General features: G+C 38.8%; 1 protein-coding gene across 2 annotated transcripts in view; it reads left to right on the plus strand.

Moving 5' to 3' along the window:
* Window positions 1-17,086, plus strand: part of GLG1 (golgi glycoprotein 1) — a 155,239-nt gene that overhangs the window by 113,189 nt on the left and 24,964 nt on the right. For both annotated transcript variants that reach the window (XM_025888890.2, XM_025888889.2), the window contains exons 5-11: window positions 4,086-4,289; window positions 5,156-5,227; window positions 6,138-6,321; window positions 8,948-9,162; window positions 13,197-13,318; window positions 14,828-14,929; window positions 16,894-17,047. In XM_025888890.2, coding sequence (XP_025744675.1) covers window positions 4,086-4,289; window positions 5,156-5,227; window positions 6,138-6,321; window positions 8,948-9,162; window positions 13,197-13,318; window positions 14,828-14,929; window positions 16,894-17,047 — 1,053 coding nt within the window. The remainder of the gene's footprint in view (window positions 1-4,085; window positions 4,290-5,155; window positions 5,228-6,137; window positions 6,322-8,947; window positions 9,163-13,196; window positions 13,319-14,827; window positions 14,930-16,893; window positions 17,048-17,086) is intronic.

The raw sequence follows: 17,086 nt of genomic DNA on the forward strand, positions 1-17,086 counted from the left end.
ATCTTTCTATGGACCATCAAAATGCACATTTTTGTCATGTTTATCTTTTGCTCTACTTCCCGGTTAGGTGCACTTCTGTTTATACCAGGCCCTATCCTAGGGCTTTCTGTATTTTGGGGACAATAAGATAGATTCATGCCTGCACTCTTCAAAAAGCATGTTCCTTCCTATATAATCCACTCCGGTGCTACAGCCAAGTTTAAAAATGAGGGAGGCATGTCCTTAGCCCTTCTTGGCTTTTCTTTTTTTTTTTTTTTAAAGATTTTATTTATTTATTTGACACAGAGAGAGAGAGCACAAGTAGGCAGAGTGGCAGGCAGAGGGAGAGGGAGAAGCAGGCTCTCCACTGAGCAGGGAGCCGGACGTGGGGCTCGATCCCAGGACCCCAGGATCATGACCTGAGCCGAAGGCAGCCGCTTAACCGACTGAGCCACCCAGGCGCCCCCCCCTTCTTGGCTTTTCTAACTATAGTTCGTTTCTCTGAGGCCAGTTATTTAGATATGCAAATTATCCTAAAAATTAATGAATCAGCTTCTGGCTTGTCAATTTCAAATCTGCCACTGAAGCTTGCCGACTCCTCTGTGACTGGCTTTGAACTGACTTCCTCCAAAGGTCAGAGGATCGGGGTAATGGTTCATCTGTTTGTACCCTGCCTCTGTATGAATGTAGAAGAGTCATGGTGTCAAAACTGATTTTCTTTCAAAATGTTAATATTTGTAAATTTGAGAACAAAGACTATATTAATAAAATTTTTTCTTTTTTTTAAAGATTTTATTTATTTTTTTGAGAGAGAGAGAGAGCACATGAGGGGGTGGGGGGATCAGAGGGAGAAGCAAACTCCCTGCTAAGCAGGGCAGGGAGCCCACTGTGGGACTCAATCCCAGGACTCCAGGATCGTGACCTGAGTCGAAGGCAGTCACTTAACCGACTGAGCCACCCAGGTGCCCCTAATAAAAATTTTTCTAAATAAATGAAAGGACAAATCTTCAAATGTAAAAGTGTAAATGATTTACATCATCTGAAGAAAAAGTACAGTGTGCAATCCAATACAGGAACTTAATTGTGGACGTGTGCCACATTGTTACTACTTTTAGACTTTTCACTTGGTAGTAAATATAATTTTACCATTCCCTGCTTTTAACCAGCTACTTTGAATAATTTGGACAGTCTTTTTCTCTATGTAGTGAGGAAGATCACAGAAGACACAAAAAACATTGAATTAGAGAGTGGTTTATAGCAGAGATGAAAACTAAGTTCTTCCTTTTTGAGATTAGTGTCATTTTTCTCTGTTCTTAAAGAGAAAAAAGGACAAGGTTTATGGGGAAGAAAAGATATTACCTATCAAATTGCTAAAAACTCATCAGGACTATTAGTAGTTTTAAGATGACATTTATCTCACCACAGTAGAAATCCATTTTAAGTTCATTTACAGGATCATTTTTTATTCCTATGTCAAGCATATGTATTAATAACTTACCCTTTTTTAACCTAAGTAATTTTATTTTCCTGTAGATGGTGTGCTAGTGTGTAGTTTACCTCCCTTGCTTTCATTCTTATTCAGTAATTAGCCATGCAGTCTTCTTTGTCAAATATCTGCATACATTTCAGTTATATAACTAAAATGGGCTGAACTGAAAATGCTCAGACTCGAGGAAACTGAGAAGATTACCTCAAATATATTTATTTGAAAAAATTATCTAAAGTTAGGATGAATGAAAACATCTATCTAATGGAGATGACGGGATGGCCCAGCCCCAGTGTGTGGTGCTACAATTGCTATAATTATCATTACATCTCAGATTCCTGAGGGGATCTCAAGCCATGATGATGCTGCCTGTATTTAAATCCAAGAAGAAGCAAATGGAACCGTTAGGAAATATAATAGCCCTAAGTAGATAATCTTACTGGTGGTACATTTAAAACAGTTACAGACCCTAAGTATACGGGGAAACACTTAGACTCATTACATGGAAATCATTTCTTTACCCTTTGATGCCAGGACTAAAGGCTATATCTAAATCAAGAACTGACTATCAGATTATTATTTTCAACCCCTTTTATATGATTAAGACTTATTGCTAACAGCCATCTAGGTAAGTTATCATGGACTACTAAACTTTGGTATAGGATGTTGTTTTATAAACTAGCATCATGTTTATAATAATCTCTTGTATACTGTAAATAGTAAGTATCTGATATGTTTCTATCGAAATGTTTGTTATCATAGGTTTGTTTTTCCTTTGGGAAATGGAAAAGGGTAGGCCTTGCCTAAGTGGGCCATAGTTAGACAAACTTGAGTGTCACTCATTAAATTAGGAAGAAAAAAATAAGCCTTATTCTGGAATTCCGGGGTTTGTGTCAACTCTCCTCTGTCCTTATCTTTTTGTCACTTGTCTCTCAGAGTCACACAGACTTTTTTTTTTTAAGATTCTTTTTTTTTTTTTTAAGATTTTATTTATTTGTCAGCGCAAGCAGGGGGAGCGGCAGGCAGAGCAGGCAGAGGGAGAAGCAGGCTCCCCGCTGAGCAAGGATCCTGATGCGGGACTCGATCCGAGGATCCTGGGATCACGACCTGAGCCGAAGGCAGCCACCCAGGCGCCCCAGAGTTTGTTTATCTTATTCAGAATTGCCCTCCAAAAAACCTTTATGGTCCTCTCGGGTTTTTATGCATTTAGCATCATACAACTAGTGCTCAGGGTTCAGGTACAGATAGAGAAGAGGAGGTATGAGAACCTGCTAGGACAGTGCTCTTCCTAATCTTTTTTGGGTCAGCAAAATTTTGAAAATTTAATGAAAGCTGTGAACCCTTCTCAAGAGAAATAACACCCACATACAAATTCTTAGGAGTGTCCTAGAACCCCAAGGTCTAGAAAAATAAATGATGGACTGTTAGCTGGGCACCTTACTTTCTGCAACCCAAGACGAGTTGATAAACTCCTCTAGGCCTGTGTTTACTCCTCTACACAAGAGATGCCACAGCTCTTATCTCCTTTCCACAGGTATCAAAGGAGAGAACATGGACGTTTTCATGGAAATACTTAGAAATGAATGGGCTGTCAAACAAATTGCATTACAACAAAGTTTAGGAAAAAAAACTATATACAATTTTTGTTATTGTTGAAATTTTGCTTAAAGTAGATGTTTCCCTGCCTGGTTTCAGGAATCTTTTTATTACGTACAGATGATTTCATAGACACTGTATTCTACTATAACAAGATTGTGTGTATGTGTGTGAATAAGAGATAGCATGTACTTCCTGCTGCTTTGGTTTGCTGTATTTATAGTTCTACCTCTCAAGTTTTTGAAGCATGTCTTCTGACTATAGCAGATTGGGACTCTTGAATAGAAATATTTAGGGGAAATTTCTTATATTTTGAGTGAGTGAATGCTTGTGGTTGCCACGGGGATGATGCAATGTACAATTAAAGATAATTGGATGGTTTTAGGAAAGCTCTCAAACTCAGTTTGTATAAAGGGTGGTAATCTCATTAAATCGTATTAAGATAAATCCAAAACGTCAAAGTGAGTATTACACTACAAATTGTACATATTGGGGTCTTTGTGGACAGTATGGAGTAGAAAAATGAAGAAAGAGTGTCTCTGTAACGTCTTTTCTCAATGGATTTTGTGGTGGTGGTTTTTTTTAACATGACTAAAATTATTATTGGGGAAATACCTCTCACCCTTTGAGGTCAATAAACAGAGATTTCTGCAGTGTTAATTCTGTATTGATATGAACCATGATCAGAGCATTGGACTGATGTAAATTCTTAAAATTTTTCTGACATTTAAACAAAGAATTCAGGTTTCTATTTCTAGTGCTAACTAAACTATATTTAAATCTCCCAGGATCTCTCTTTCCATTTGTAGCATGTAAGTATTCTGTTCTAACAGAAGATCGTTGAGGACATTTTCTGTAGCTTCCATAGTGTGGTTGGTTCCCACCTAATTTCTCAGCAGAATATCAATAAGCCAACTATATATTGAATTGAGGGTTGTGTTTTTTTTTTTTTTTAAGCAAATGATGTTTATTTAAAACTCATTGTGGTGAGAGTTTTACAATATTAGTACCCTTGCTATTTTAGGATGCACATTCACAAGGTGAGGTGGTATCATGTTTGGAAAAGGGCCTGGTGAAGGAAGCAGAAGAGAGAGATCCCAAGATTCAAGTCTCTGAACTCTGCAAGAAAGCCATTCTGCGGGTGGCTGAGCTGTCCTCGGATGACTTTCATCTAGACCGGCATTTATATTTTGCTTGCCGAGATGACCGGGAGCGTTTTTGTGAAAACGTGAGTCAGCTCAGAAGCTGTTCTTCTCCTTTAAAGTATTTTCTAATACTCTAGTCTGAAATAAAATAAACCAGCACACTCTCCTATGTAGATAAGGCAGTGAAATGGAAGGCAGAGTTGTTCCTAGGAAAACAGAATGATGTTAGATGTTCAGACTCGATGATTTAACATCTAGTTAACAGTTGGCTTCTGACAGTCTCTACACATTATTTTTTCTACTTTATCTCACTTCTCAATTTTAGTTCTTGGAAGTCTCTGTTATTTATATACAGGAATCCTGTTCTACCAGGGAATTCTATTCACACCTATTCCATGTCTAAAACTGCCATATTACATGTTCTATGTTTTTGGCTAAGATGAACAAAACAGCAGGTGGCTAACTTTTTTAAAACTAAATCCTTGATTACTATTTGCAGACCTTACAGAAGACTTGCTAACACTTTAAATAGAATTATCTCCATCCTTACAACAAAGAACTGAGAGTAACTTGTGTATACTCCCACCCTCTGCTGTTTTGAATTAGCAACTTTAACCATCAGAGCCACTGATTATGAGTTTTATTGACTCCAACGTAAAGTCGTAAGAAAAGACTCACAGACACTCCTCTTGGTTCCCTAAGTAACGGTGTATCTGGGAACAAATGACAATAGCCAGGCATCATGGCAAGATTTTTTTCATCTTTCCTGTGATCACTGTTTTCTTCCAAAGGCTACTAAATGTTATAAATGGCTGAGCCATTTGTTCAAAGGTGCTCACATTTATAATAATTTAAAGAAAGTTCTATGTAAAATTGTGGATAGTGCCCAGCATAACTACTTAGCTAATTGTCATCATCTTCATCATCATGTGTATGTTCCATCTTACAGACGCAAGCTGGGGAAGGCAGAGTGTATAAATGCCTCTTTAACCATAAGTTTGAAGAATCCATGAGTGAGAAGGTAAGTATTACTTTGAAACAAACCAATATTTTATTCATTTCTTTAAAGTTTTCTTAAATCCTCTCAATATTCTTAAAAATTCATATCAAAATATAAATGACTGATAAAGCTTACCCTTTTCAGAGGCAAGACACTTGGCTTTTAGTTAGAGAACCAAAGCATATTTTGCTTAAGCCAAGAAAATGAAGCTTTGTGATATCTAGACATTGGGAAGCCAGTTGGGAATCAATTTGGGGAGTAAAATTGTGTAGCGTAGTCACACTGAAGCCAGCCCTGCATACTCAGGAAGCTTAGGCTAACCAAATCAGTGTGCTTTCCAGGTAATTACCTATTTAATTTTTCAGCAGCTGTCTCATTAAGCATTCTCAGTACTATTAGTCCTCTGTCCCTGGATGAATGCAAGCATCTTTTATGACTTTTAAAAAGAAAATTATTCTTGGTTATGCTCTCCTGCCATTTACTTTCCTGTGCAGCTGAAGAAATGTTTCATTTCAGTTGCTTCTATCATTTACTACTGAATAATCCTATAGGCTGTAACATAGCATAACACAGAGTGTTATGTCAGCTGAACCTGGCTTGAGGGACATTATGGAGGAGGACTTGGTCAGGCCGCCGTACCGGAGCCCACCAAGGACTCGTGCGCGTGGGACGGCAGCTCTGCTATCGCAGCAGCTGTCAGCAGCTCAGGGTAGGACCCCAGTCCTTCGCCAGCCCTTCAGCCCTACTTCTTCCCACACTAGTTTCACACACCTGTGTTCGAGTCTAAACGAATTTCAAGGTAGGCGTTTTGGTGACTGCTGCAGTTGTTGACATGTACTTGGCCACGAGCCTCTGCTAGTCTTAGAGGCCCCTGTGAACAGCAGAACCACCTGAGTGGTCTTACAACTCTGTTGTTGCACTCCTTATTCAGTGTCGAGAAGCACTGACGACCCGCCAAAAGCTGATTGCCCAGGATTATAAAGTCAGTTATTCATTGGCCAAATCCTGTAAGAGTGACCTGAAGAAATACCGGTGTAACGTGGAAAACCTTCCGCGGTCCCGGGAAGCCAGGCTCTCCTACCTTCTCATGTGTCTGGAGTCAGCTGTGCATAGAGGTAAGAGTTCCTTTCTTTTTACCCTTTTCAGTCCTTTTTGGATTTACATTCTAAAGCCTCTTGTACCTGTAAATGTTCTTTTCCTCCTGCATTTGCTCTTTTGAGCGCACCTGTGCCTTTCAACTTGGGGACCTTTCTTTGTAAGCATAACTCCGGGAACTGATGTCCTGAAGCCTTGTTGAAGGCCCTTTCTCTTAGCTCAACAATCTCCAGTTTTGTTTTGTTTTTTTATTTCTTTATTTGAGAGAGAGAGAGTGAGTGAGAGAGAGAAGGAGCAGGGGGAGAGGCAGAGGGAGAAGGAGACTCCCTGCTGAGCAGGAAACCCAAGGTGGGGCTCGATCCTGGGACTCCGGGATCATAACCTGAGCCAGAGGGAGACACTTAACTGACTGAGCCACTCAGGTGCCCCATTTTTTTTAAGTAAGGTATATTTCTCAAATCCAATCATTTTAATTTTTTAAAATGCATAGTCAACATTTTTAGCAGAGTCAGGGTAGCATAATGATTTAACGTATGAGCTTTGGGTCAGAGAGACAAGGCTTTAAATTAATTGCTGTATCATCAAATTAACTGGCTGGGTGGCCATTGTTTACATTTCTTAATCTCTCCCCAAACTCATTTTTCTTATCTATAAAACAAAAATAATATATAGTGAGGAGTTATTATGATGATTGAATGAGGTTATTTGGAATAGCACTTAGCATTCAATAAGTGATAAGTACTGTTATTATTAATAACACTGATGATATTAGGAAACTAAATAGAAACTTTTGAGTCCAAAAGTCAACCCCTGACAAAAGAACCAAGATGGGCTGTTATAGAAGATCAAGGTTGTCTTTCTTAATATTGGCTATAAGCTGTAAAAATGAAATGCCCAGAGACAGTTGGTTAGTGATTAAAAAGTTAAGTGGAAAAAAATCATTAAATAAAACTCTGAAATTTTGATGAATTTTTTTTTTCATATCTGGATAGTGGGAAAAACTCCTAAGCTTGAAAGCAATGGAATAGCACCCAGGGACAGTGCATGGTCTTGGATTGAATACCAAACAAAGGACATTTTGGAGACAATTGGAGAATGTTGATTATGGTCTGGATATTAGATAAAATTGTCCTAAAGTGGAAAGGTAGAGATTATTGACTTGTAAAACAATATTGTAAAACGGTATACATAACATCATCTAATTTGGGTATTTTAAAAAAAGAGTTAATAAACTGCAAATTAACAAGAAAAGAAAGACTGTAAATACACGGCCAAAGGCTATGTGCAGATAATTTGGAAAAGTTACACAGATTGATAATGTTAAAAAGACTGACCGTATTAAGTGTTGATAAGGATATGGAAGAACTGGACTATTGAACACTGCTGATGGGAAGTTAAAATAGTACAACCATTTTAGAAAATAGTTTGCCAGTTTCTTGAAAGTTAAATATACATCTACCATATGACCCAGCCATATTTACCTAAGAGATACGAAAGCATATATGCATATAAACTCTTATACGCGAATGTTTATAACAGCTTTATTTGTAATAGCCCAAAACTGGAAATGACCCAAATGTCCATCAACAGTTGAAGGGATAAGCACATTGTAGTATATCCACATAATGGAATCATATTACTTGACAATAAAAAGGAATGAATTGTTGATACATGGATGAATTTAAAAATAGTTACACTGGGTGAAAGAAGTTAGACCAAAAAAATGCATACTGTATGATTGTTTATATCAACTTCTAAAAAGTGGAAACTGGTAAACTAATCTGTAGTCACAGCAAGCAGATCATAGGTTGATGTGGGAGGGGTCTGGGGTGGAGAGGGAGGGAGAGATTCTCAAGGACCATGAGAAACTCTTGGAGTTAATGGAAATGTTCACTATCTTGATTGTGGTGATGGTTTCAACAACGTACACATATGTGAAACTTCCCCAGTTGTATGCTTTAAAAATACAGTCTATTTTATGTTAATTACACCTCGGTAAAGCTGTTTTTTAAAAAAACTTCTTGGGGCGTCTGGGTGGCTCAGTTGTTGAGCATCTGCCTTCGGCTCAGGTCATGATCCCAGGGTCCTGGGACCGAGCCCCGCATCAGGCTCCCTGCTCGGCGGGAAGCCTGCTTCTCCCTCTCCCATTTCCCCTGCTTGTGTTCCCTCTCGCTGTGTCTCTCTCTGTCAAATAAATAAATAAAATCTTAAAAAAAAAATTTATTGGGTTTTCCCATTTGGCATTTTTAGCTCAAGAAAGGAAGCTAGGGAGGCTATTGTGAATATTTGAAGTGTGGTCTTTTTCACAGGCTTTAACTCTGTAGGCCAGTAGGGATTGTTCTTGGCTTTCATTGTTACCCCCATAATTATCTTATTGATAAGACTTCCATTGGCACAGCATTTGCATTATTGGTTTAGTAGTATAAAATCTATATAGTGCAGAACACTGTCCAGATAAACCCTAGTCTCTGAAGTCTTAAACTTATTTTATGCCGATAAAGCTCTTTCTGTATTCTAAGCTTTTCAGTCTAGATAATAGCATGACTGGTATATTATATTCTAAAGGAAAACATGTACTTTTATATGTGGTGATATCTGATTGTAATGCTCACCATCCATAATGTTGTGACTTAAATCCTAACTTAGGGCGCCAAGTGAGCAGTGAGTGCCAGGGGGAGATGTTAGATTATCGGCGCATGTTGATGGAAGACTTTTCTTTGAGCCCTGAGATCATCCTGAGCTGTCGGGGGGAGATTGAACACCACTGTTCTGGATTACATCGAAAAGGGCGAACTCTGCATTGTCTAATGAAAGTAGTTCGTGGGGAAAAAGGGAACCTCGGAATGAACTGCCAGCAGGCGGTAAGGAAAAATTTTCTACTGCCATTTTGAATGTTACCTCTTCCTGACACTGTCCCAGCTTCCTTTATCATCTGGATCATTTGTGACATCACATGAACATTGGGTACTAAGAACCAGACACAGAATATTGTTCAAGCATATCTTAATAAGAACGTGGGATTTATTACAGAGCAGAAGTTTGAATTCATAAACAATAAATAGAGCTTTGTACTTAAAGAAATAGATAAAATGCATTGTCTGCTGGAGTTTTTAAAGGAAAGGTAACTTGCTAGATGGAATTTCTAAACTCAGAACCAAGGTGAACCAGGTCATGGTAAAATAGAAAACGTCCTCTACCAAAAGAGGATTTGCCTGTTTCTATAGGTTTGATTGAGTTGAGGCTGGAAGAGAGCTGTAACGAATTGAAATTTTCTAAGAGTTTCTTTTTATTACTGATGTGCAGCATACCATGAATTCCTGACCTGAAGGATCAAGAGAGCATGTCATTTTCAAAATCACACCATCTTTCTTGTTACAGTAGGGCAACTATGCATGGAAGGGCCTTTGTTTCTCTGTCCCCAAACTCTACCGTCAGTTCTGTAAAGATATTTGGAAAAAATTAGTGTACTTCTTGGGAAGATAAAGTTTTTTTTTTTCTTTTTTCTCTTTTTTTTAAGATAAAGTTATTCTTGCTCCAGAGTTCATGAACAGTTGAATAACTACAGATCAGGGACATAATATAAGGTTAACAAAATACTATAGATGCAGTGTATCTGTTTCATTACCATTGTCCATATTTATTGCCTTTGAACAATTCTCAGTACCAAATGCAACATTGGTACCCTGTACAGTGTACCCCATACATCCCTTAGAATGCACAAAAGATATCATTTGGTTTTGTGTCCTAAATTAGGGAGTTGAGGCTCTTTTCTCAGTGAAAGTTAGAAAACCACAATTCAGTTGGTCTTTTATTTTATTGGCATTTTTGTTAAAAATTGAGTATTTCAGAAAATCACAATATTACAGTCTGAAACAAAGTTCCCATTGAATTTTGATATGGAGTAAAATTTCATCTTAGCTCTTATTACTCACCCTGACCCAGAATAGACAGTAAATTTTACATCCTGTGGTGGAAGAAGTGGAGAAATAAACAGGCTCTTCTCCAAAATCCCAAACCCAGCTAGAAGGAAGGCTTCTGGAATCTGCTGTGGCTTTGGTTGGCACAGTGTAGCTCCTCAGGAACAGTCCTTGCTGGTGATTATCCTAGGAAACCTCTGTGACAATATATATGGGCCTCAGACCAAGAATGAATCAAGACAGCCCATATTTGCATCTCATCCTTTATGCAGCATGTAAAGGAGAGGGAGGTGTTCATGAATAAAACTGTCTTTTTACTGAAGCTACACTTTTACCAAGGTGTACAGAAAAAAGAGGAGAAATTGGCTTAACTTTATTTCACGGCATCTACCTCCAGGGCTTTTTAAAATGTAGTTTGTTAAAAAGAACTAGTGAGTCAACTTGAAAGATAAATAAGGACCGCCCATCTCATCCTTTGTGCCTAGAAGAAAAGTGGGTTCTAAACCTAGAGGTTAGTCTCAAATAATGAAGTACATGGTTTTGCCCACATTAAGTTTAGACAACTGGGAAATAAACACTTTATTTTTTTTAGTCTTTGCTCACAAATATTGAAGGAGTAAATTATCCAAAGGGAGAATATTTTCCTTAGTCTTCTTCCACTACATTATCCATCCTCAATCAAGTGGAAGAATGTTTTGAAATAATTTATTTTGAGTAGTTTTCTTTCTTTCTTTTTCAAAGTTCACTTCCTTAACAGAGTAATCTTCCATGCCTGTCTGTGGTTGGCCTCTGATTTTCCCTGTTCTGTGCTTGATGATGCTTTGACTCAGTGATCTCTCAACAAATAGTAAACTGTGAAACATGTGGATAATTTTTATCTTAATCAGTACATACTTTTCCAGTTGTACCATAATCATGAACTTCTTAAATTCTTTTCAGTTATGACTGAGCGCCTCTGGACCCAGTCTCTCTCTGGCCAAAGATGACTGTGCAGTGTATTCTCTAGACTGATCGTTTGTCAGAAGCGTTTCCCCAGGTTTTTCCTGAGCAGTCAGGGGCTGGAATGGATATACAATCATGTAGCAATTCGTGTTCTTAGTGTTTATTTCCTACACTGCTGTCCCTGGATTCCAGAGTGGCAATGATCCCTTGAGCTGTTAGCCCACAAGAGTCTGTAGGGCATTCATTGTCTCCTTTTAGGAGCTGCAGTCTGGTGCATTCATTGTGAATTCTCAAGGTTTGCCGGTCACTTGTAGATATTTAACCAATACACCTCTTGCAGAGAGTTCCGGATTCCCATGATACTTACAGCTTCCCTCAGAAGAAGGTGTAAATATTTTGGTCTTTGTCAGCAAGCATCATTACTAAAACTGGTAGTGATCTATCAACTAACCACAGCATTTTGTAGCTTCTCCAAATTGCCATCAAGAATTGGTATAAATAACTTCCATCCCAGAACATTGGAAATCTTTTCTGTTTCTCTCCTCTTGATTGTTGATTTTCAGATAGACAGAATTGGGATTTTCTTTCTTCATTTCCTTGTGATGTGTGTTCCCTGATCAGTATGTGATGGGATCATTGCTTTCATATGAGCCCCTGTGGGACTGTAGGTCACGTGTATGAGGATCAGCAAAGGCTCTCCTCCAGAGGCTAAATCTGTGACACAAAAAGGGCTCTAGTTCTTTAACTTGGAAGAAAGGAAACCCAAACCAGAAAGATTATAGTTTCCGAATTTGCTTTCTGTTATTTAAGATTCCCACCCCAAAACACCATCTGCTATCCATCTGTACTAATAATGATCTTTTAATACATAGAATGCTTTGCTATTTATACAGCCTTCTCCTGTATATTACTCTTTCTTGTAATCCTGTTCAGTTCAAGAAACTGCAGCTAGAGGTTAATCATGCCCATGTTCTCAGAGCTGATATCTGGCAGAGCCAGAACTATTAATAGAACTCAGGTCTTCTGATCCTTAATTTTGAGCTTTTTCTTCTGTGCCCCAGCTGCTTTCTCCTCAAAGACAGGAGAAAAGAGGCACGTCTTCTCATGCTTTGACTTTGTTCCATGGACAGAGGATGGACCAAGCAGAAGTAAATGTTAAAGAAAATACCCTCATTTTTGACTGTATGATGACAAGTATTTTTCTGGATATATATAACGAGCAAGCTGTGGTTTACCTCTTGGTTGTATAAAATATAATTGAGGAAAAATGGGAGTTATTGTATTCTTGGTTTTTGTAATTGATATTTCTTTCAAGTTAAATGAAATCTCTCCTCTGTTTTTAATAACTTGGAGCATGCTTGTTTTAATGCCAGTGTAGTGGCATCAAAATTCAAATTCTAGATTCTTAATGACCCAAATAGGTTTCTTTTTTTTTTTTTTTTTAATATTTTATGTATCTGATAGAGAGAGACACAGCTAGAGCAGGAATACAAGCAGGGGGAGTGGGAGAGGGAGAAGCAGGCTTCCCACTGAGCAGGGAGCCTGATGTGGGGCTTGATCCCAGGACCCCGGGATCATGACCTGAGCCAAAGGCAGACACTTAACGACTGAGCCACCCATGTGCCCCCCAAATAGGTTTCTAACTGGAAATGTCTTCTGTTTACCCTTCTCCACACAATTCCGACTTGGCGGTGTCAGATTTAGCAATCTGATTAACAATCAGGCAGACCTGAAGGAAAAGGCAGGAAAAGGCTTTATATTGTAAAGACCTTTTGGTTTGCAAATGTCCAGGGATGGTCCAGACAGGTAGGCAAGCAATCCCCCACCATGGCTAAAACAGAAGAACTTGCACTCAAGACAGAGAAACCATTTGGAAAGTATTTGGCAGGAGCTCTTGGGCTTGGCCAGTGACAATTGTGGTACCTTTTTCAAAGTCCACTGTGATGTACCAGACCTGGTAACTATTTGAAGAGATGAGATTGCTCTTCCCTGATGTGTAAGTGACTTTCTCCTTTCTTAATTTTTTTTAAATCCAGCTGCAAACACTGATTCAGGAGACTGACCCTGGTGCAGATTACCGCATTGATAGAGCTCTGAATGAAGCTTGTGAATCTGTAATACAGACAGCCTGCAAACACATAAGATCGGGAGACCCAATGTAGGTTATCTTATTTGGGGTATTGATTCATATTGTATTTTATTTGGCAGTGTAGCATCGGGAACATTCCTTGAAATGACTTTTGGATGGTTTGAACATCTTAACTAAAATTGTGATAAACAGAAACACATAGCAACTTTTGTTAAAACTGATACTGGAATTGAGACCTCAGCTCTGCCTCATCCATGATGTAGATACCTAGACCCAGCTTTGTGATGACTGTGACTAAGCATGTATGGGCCTGTACATTAGGTAACTGATTAATTCCATTTAATGGTCAAATAAAAAACAAGAGAGAGAAACACTCAGGATAAAGTGACACATACTTTGTCTCTATACTTTCATCCTATTTGTGTATTGACTCATTAGCCACATTGGCTACTTGATCATTATTAAAAATTCATTAATTATAGTTGAAATAAAAAACAAATGTGGTGGTTGGAGGATGTAATCATGGACAAAATGAACTCTGAAGTTGAATCCAAGATTTAGGAAAGCTATAAAATGCTATAATAAAGTATTTGAATCTCATGCAGTAGTTTTATTCCATATGATGCACAAACAGCTCTTAAAACCAGGTTGCAAGTAAAGAACAGGTTTCCCATTCTGCAGAAATCTTTATAGCCCGCAGCCGGCAGTACCCAACAATAAAATGAGTGCAGTTGATGTTTGTCATCCTGCTGCTATGCATATACTCTTGCTGTTCATGCTGTGGCAGGGGATTAATAAAAGGTATTCTTCTTTAAAGCTTTTTGTACAGTTGGAGAAGATAGACAAACACAGTGAAGACTAATTAAGAATATTTACCAATAAAAAAAAGAATATTTACCAATATAAAAATAACTACATCAAGCATTAGGGGTCAGGGGTGAGGGAGGGAAGGGGAGAACTGCTACAGCTGAAAATTATTTGAAGATACTATCAATCAAATGCAGTGTGTGGACCTTTTCTGGGTCCTGGTTTGAACGAACATATAAAAAGTTATAATTGCAAAAAAAAATTTGAAAACTAATAGGATATCACATGACATTAAGGATTTTTAAAAGTAATTTATTTTGGTGGATTATGGTATTATGTCTTCGTAGAGAAACATGCTCAAGATTTTATGAACAAAATGATATGGTATCTGGGATTTGCTTCAAAATATCAGCAAGGGAGGTGTAGAATTAAAACAAACTTGGCCATAGGTTGATAAAGCTATGGGAAGGGAAGGTGGCTATTAGGATTCTGTACTTTTGTATGTGTTGGAAAATTTTTCTAATAAACAGTTAAAAATAAAGCAACTGCACACAGATCTTATGCAAGCCAAGTCCCAAGTGCCGTGTGGCCCTGAAGTTGAGAGAAGGCATAGTCACTATCAGACTAAGTTAATTGGAGTTATTCTCAGAGAAGTAAATCCCCAACTGCCCTCAAAAATAGCTCAAGGGCCTTTTCTGCAGACCAGGGAAATACTACTGATGTGAGAGTTCCAAACCCGTTGTTAGAATTTCATCCTTGTTTTATGCCCAGGATCCTCTCGTGCTTGATGGAACACTTATACACAGAGAAAATGGTGGAAGATTGTGAGCACCGTCTATTAGAACTGCAGTATTTCATCTCTCGAGATTGGAAGTGAGTATTTTGAAGCCAGAGTCAAGTGTAAGCCTCAGCCTGTTCTCCTGTTTAGTCAGTATCTCCTCTATGGTTTGAAATAATCAGTAAGAATATGTTTTTCTCAAGTTCTGGGATGGCTGACACGCTCCAATCCCCTGAAGAACCTTTCTTGCTTTCAGAATTGTATCTAAAAGCTGAGGCAGCCCTTGCAGGTCTGCCCCATGTGTCTCCATTCACTACAGCTTTGGAAGTCAGAGTCACATGTTTCTGATACCACAGACATCCATCCTCAAAGAACTTGGGCACCTGTGGGGCAGCAGAAGCATCTTCAGATAGGTCTCTAAGAGATAATAGTGCGTTTTTATTTTTACTGATTTGCACTGGGTATGGGAATTCGTTTTTATTTCTTTAACTATTCAAAGTTACTGAATTTTCTATCTTATGAGGCTCTTACCAATAAGTGACAACTTGATTCTCTAATTCTCTTCTCATACTGTTAGCCAAAAGCAGGGGTGGGGGTGGGGTGAAATAGGCGAAGGATCTGTTATAGTCAGAATCACTATAACTGACTGGCTTCACTGCCCTCCCCTTTCCATGTTTTAGTTTGCCTTCCACCCCCAGAGCAGCCGGTACCTGGCCACTTGAGAAGCTGGCTGTTACCTGTTGCTCGCATGGAAGCTCAGCTGCTTCCTAACCACTGGAGTTTTCTGGCGATTGAATATATTACTCACATACTTTACTAGAAAGGGATGATTCAGAAGATTCAGTTTATTTTTTTTAAGATTTTATTTATTTTTATTTTGAGAGAGAGAGCACACGAGCAGGGGGAGCATCAGAGGGAGAGGGAGAAAATCTCAGGCAGATTCCACACTGAGTGCAGAGCCCAATGTGGGGCTTGATCTCATGACCCTGAGATCGTGACCTGAGCCTAAACCAAGAGTTGGACACTTAACCAACTGAGCCTCCCAGGCACCCCAGATTCAATGTATTTTTATTTCTGTTCCCTCAAATTAGCTCTGGAAAGGACTAAAGAAAACTGTGTGGTTATTTCTCTGTACTTTCTCAGGCCATCTAAACCAAAATAACAGGGTTTATTGAGTTTATTGCTGTAATCAAAATCATCTTATTTCCTCTTCTATAACTCCTTCACCCATGATCAAAAAATGCTTCACAGGCTTAAAAGGTACTCATTAGGGCGGCTGGGTGGCTCAGTTGGTTAAGCAACTGCCTTCGGCTCAGGTCATGATCCTGGAGTCCCGGGATCGAGTCCCACATCTGGCTCCCTGCTCCGTGGGGAGTCTGCTTCTCCCTCTGACCCTACCCCCTCTCGTGCACTCTTTCTCTCTCTCTCTCAAATAAATAAATAAAATCTTTTTTTTTAAAAAAAAAAAAAGGTACTCATTAAGTGTTAGCCTTTCTCCTTCCATTCAGTAGCTCTCCCCCAAAGTCGACATTATGATGTGGATAGAATTAAGCATCCATCGGTCTGATCTGTAGAAGCAGCAGGCTCATGGCTTTAATCCATTGTCTCCAGAGTTCAAAGTTAAATGTCAAGTTTTTTTAAGTTAATAAACATATTCAAGCAAACTAAAAATATAACTGCTTTACCTGGCATGGGAAAAAGAAGAACAGTTTGACTAGAAGGCAAGTTGAGTGGGAGATTCTGTTTATCTTGCCATTTCCTGATCTTATTGAATCTCGTATAACAGATAGAATTGAATTTCATTCACGCTTAGAGAAACAGTATTGAGTGAAGAGTTGTGAACTGTCTGGTGATGGCTACAGGCCTCATTGTCTCCTTTCAGCCAGGGCATGTTAGTGCTGAGTCTGCTGTAATGTTGTGCATCTTATGTAGCCACCATGGCCTCCTTGAAGTGGAACTTAAAGCTTCTACACCAAGGTCACCAGACTTGTACCGATTGACCACTGTCTGTTCCTGAAGAACAAAGTTCAGGAATATCTTTTAACTCTTAACCTTATAGGCTGGACCCTGTCTTATACCGCAAGTGCCAGGGAGATGCATCTCGTCTTTGCCACACCCATGGTTGGAATGAAACCAGTGAACTTATGCCTCCTGGAGCTGTGTTCTCTTGCTTGTATAGACACGCCTACCGCACTGAGGAACAGGGCAGGAGGGTATGCACTCAATATTGACTTCATTTCTTCTTGTTAACC

Source organism: Callorhinus ursinus, unplaced genomic scaffold (genome assembly GCF_003265705.2).
Source record: "Callorhinus ursinus isolate GAN/ISIS: 27379988/994484 unplaced genomic scaffold, GSC_fseal_2.0 scaffold37, whole genome shotgun sequence".
Classification (NCBI taxonomy): Eukaryota; Metazoa; Chordata; class Mammalia; order Carnivora; family Otariidae; genus Callorhinus; species Callorhinus ursinus.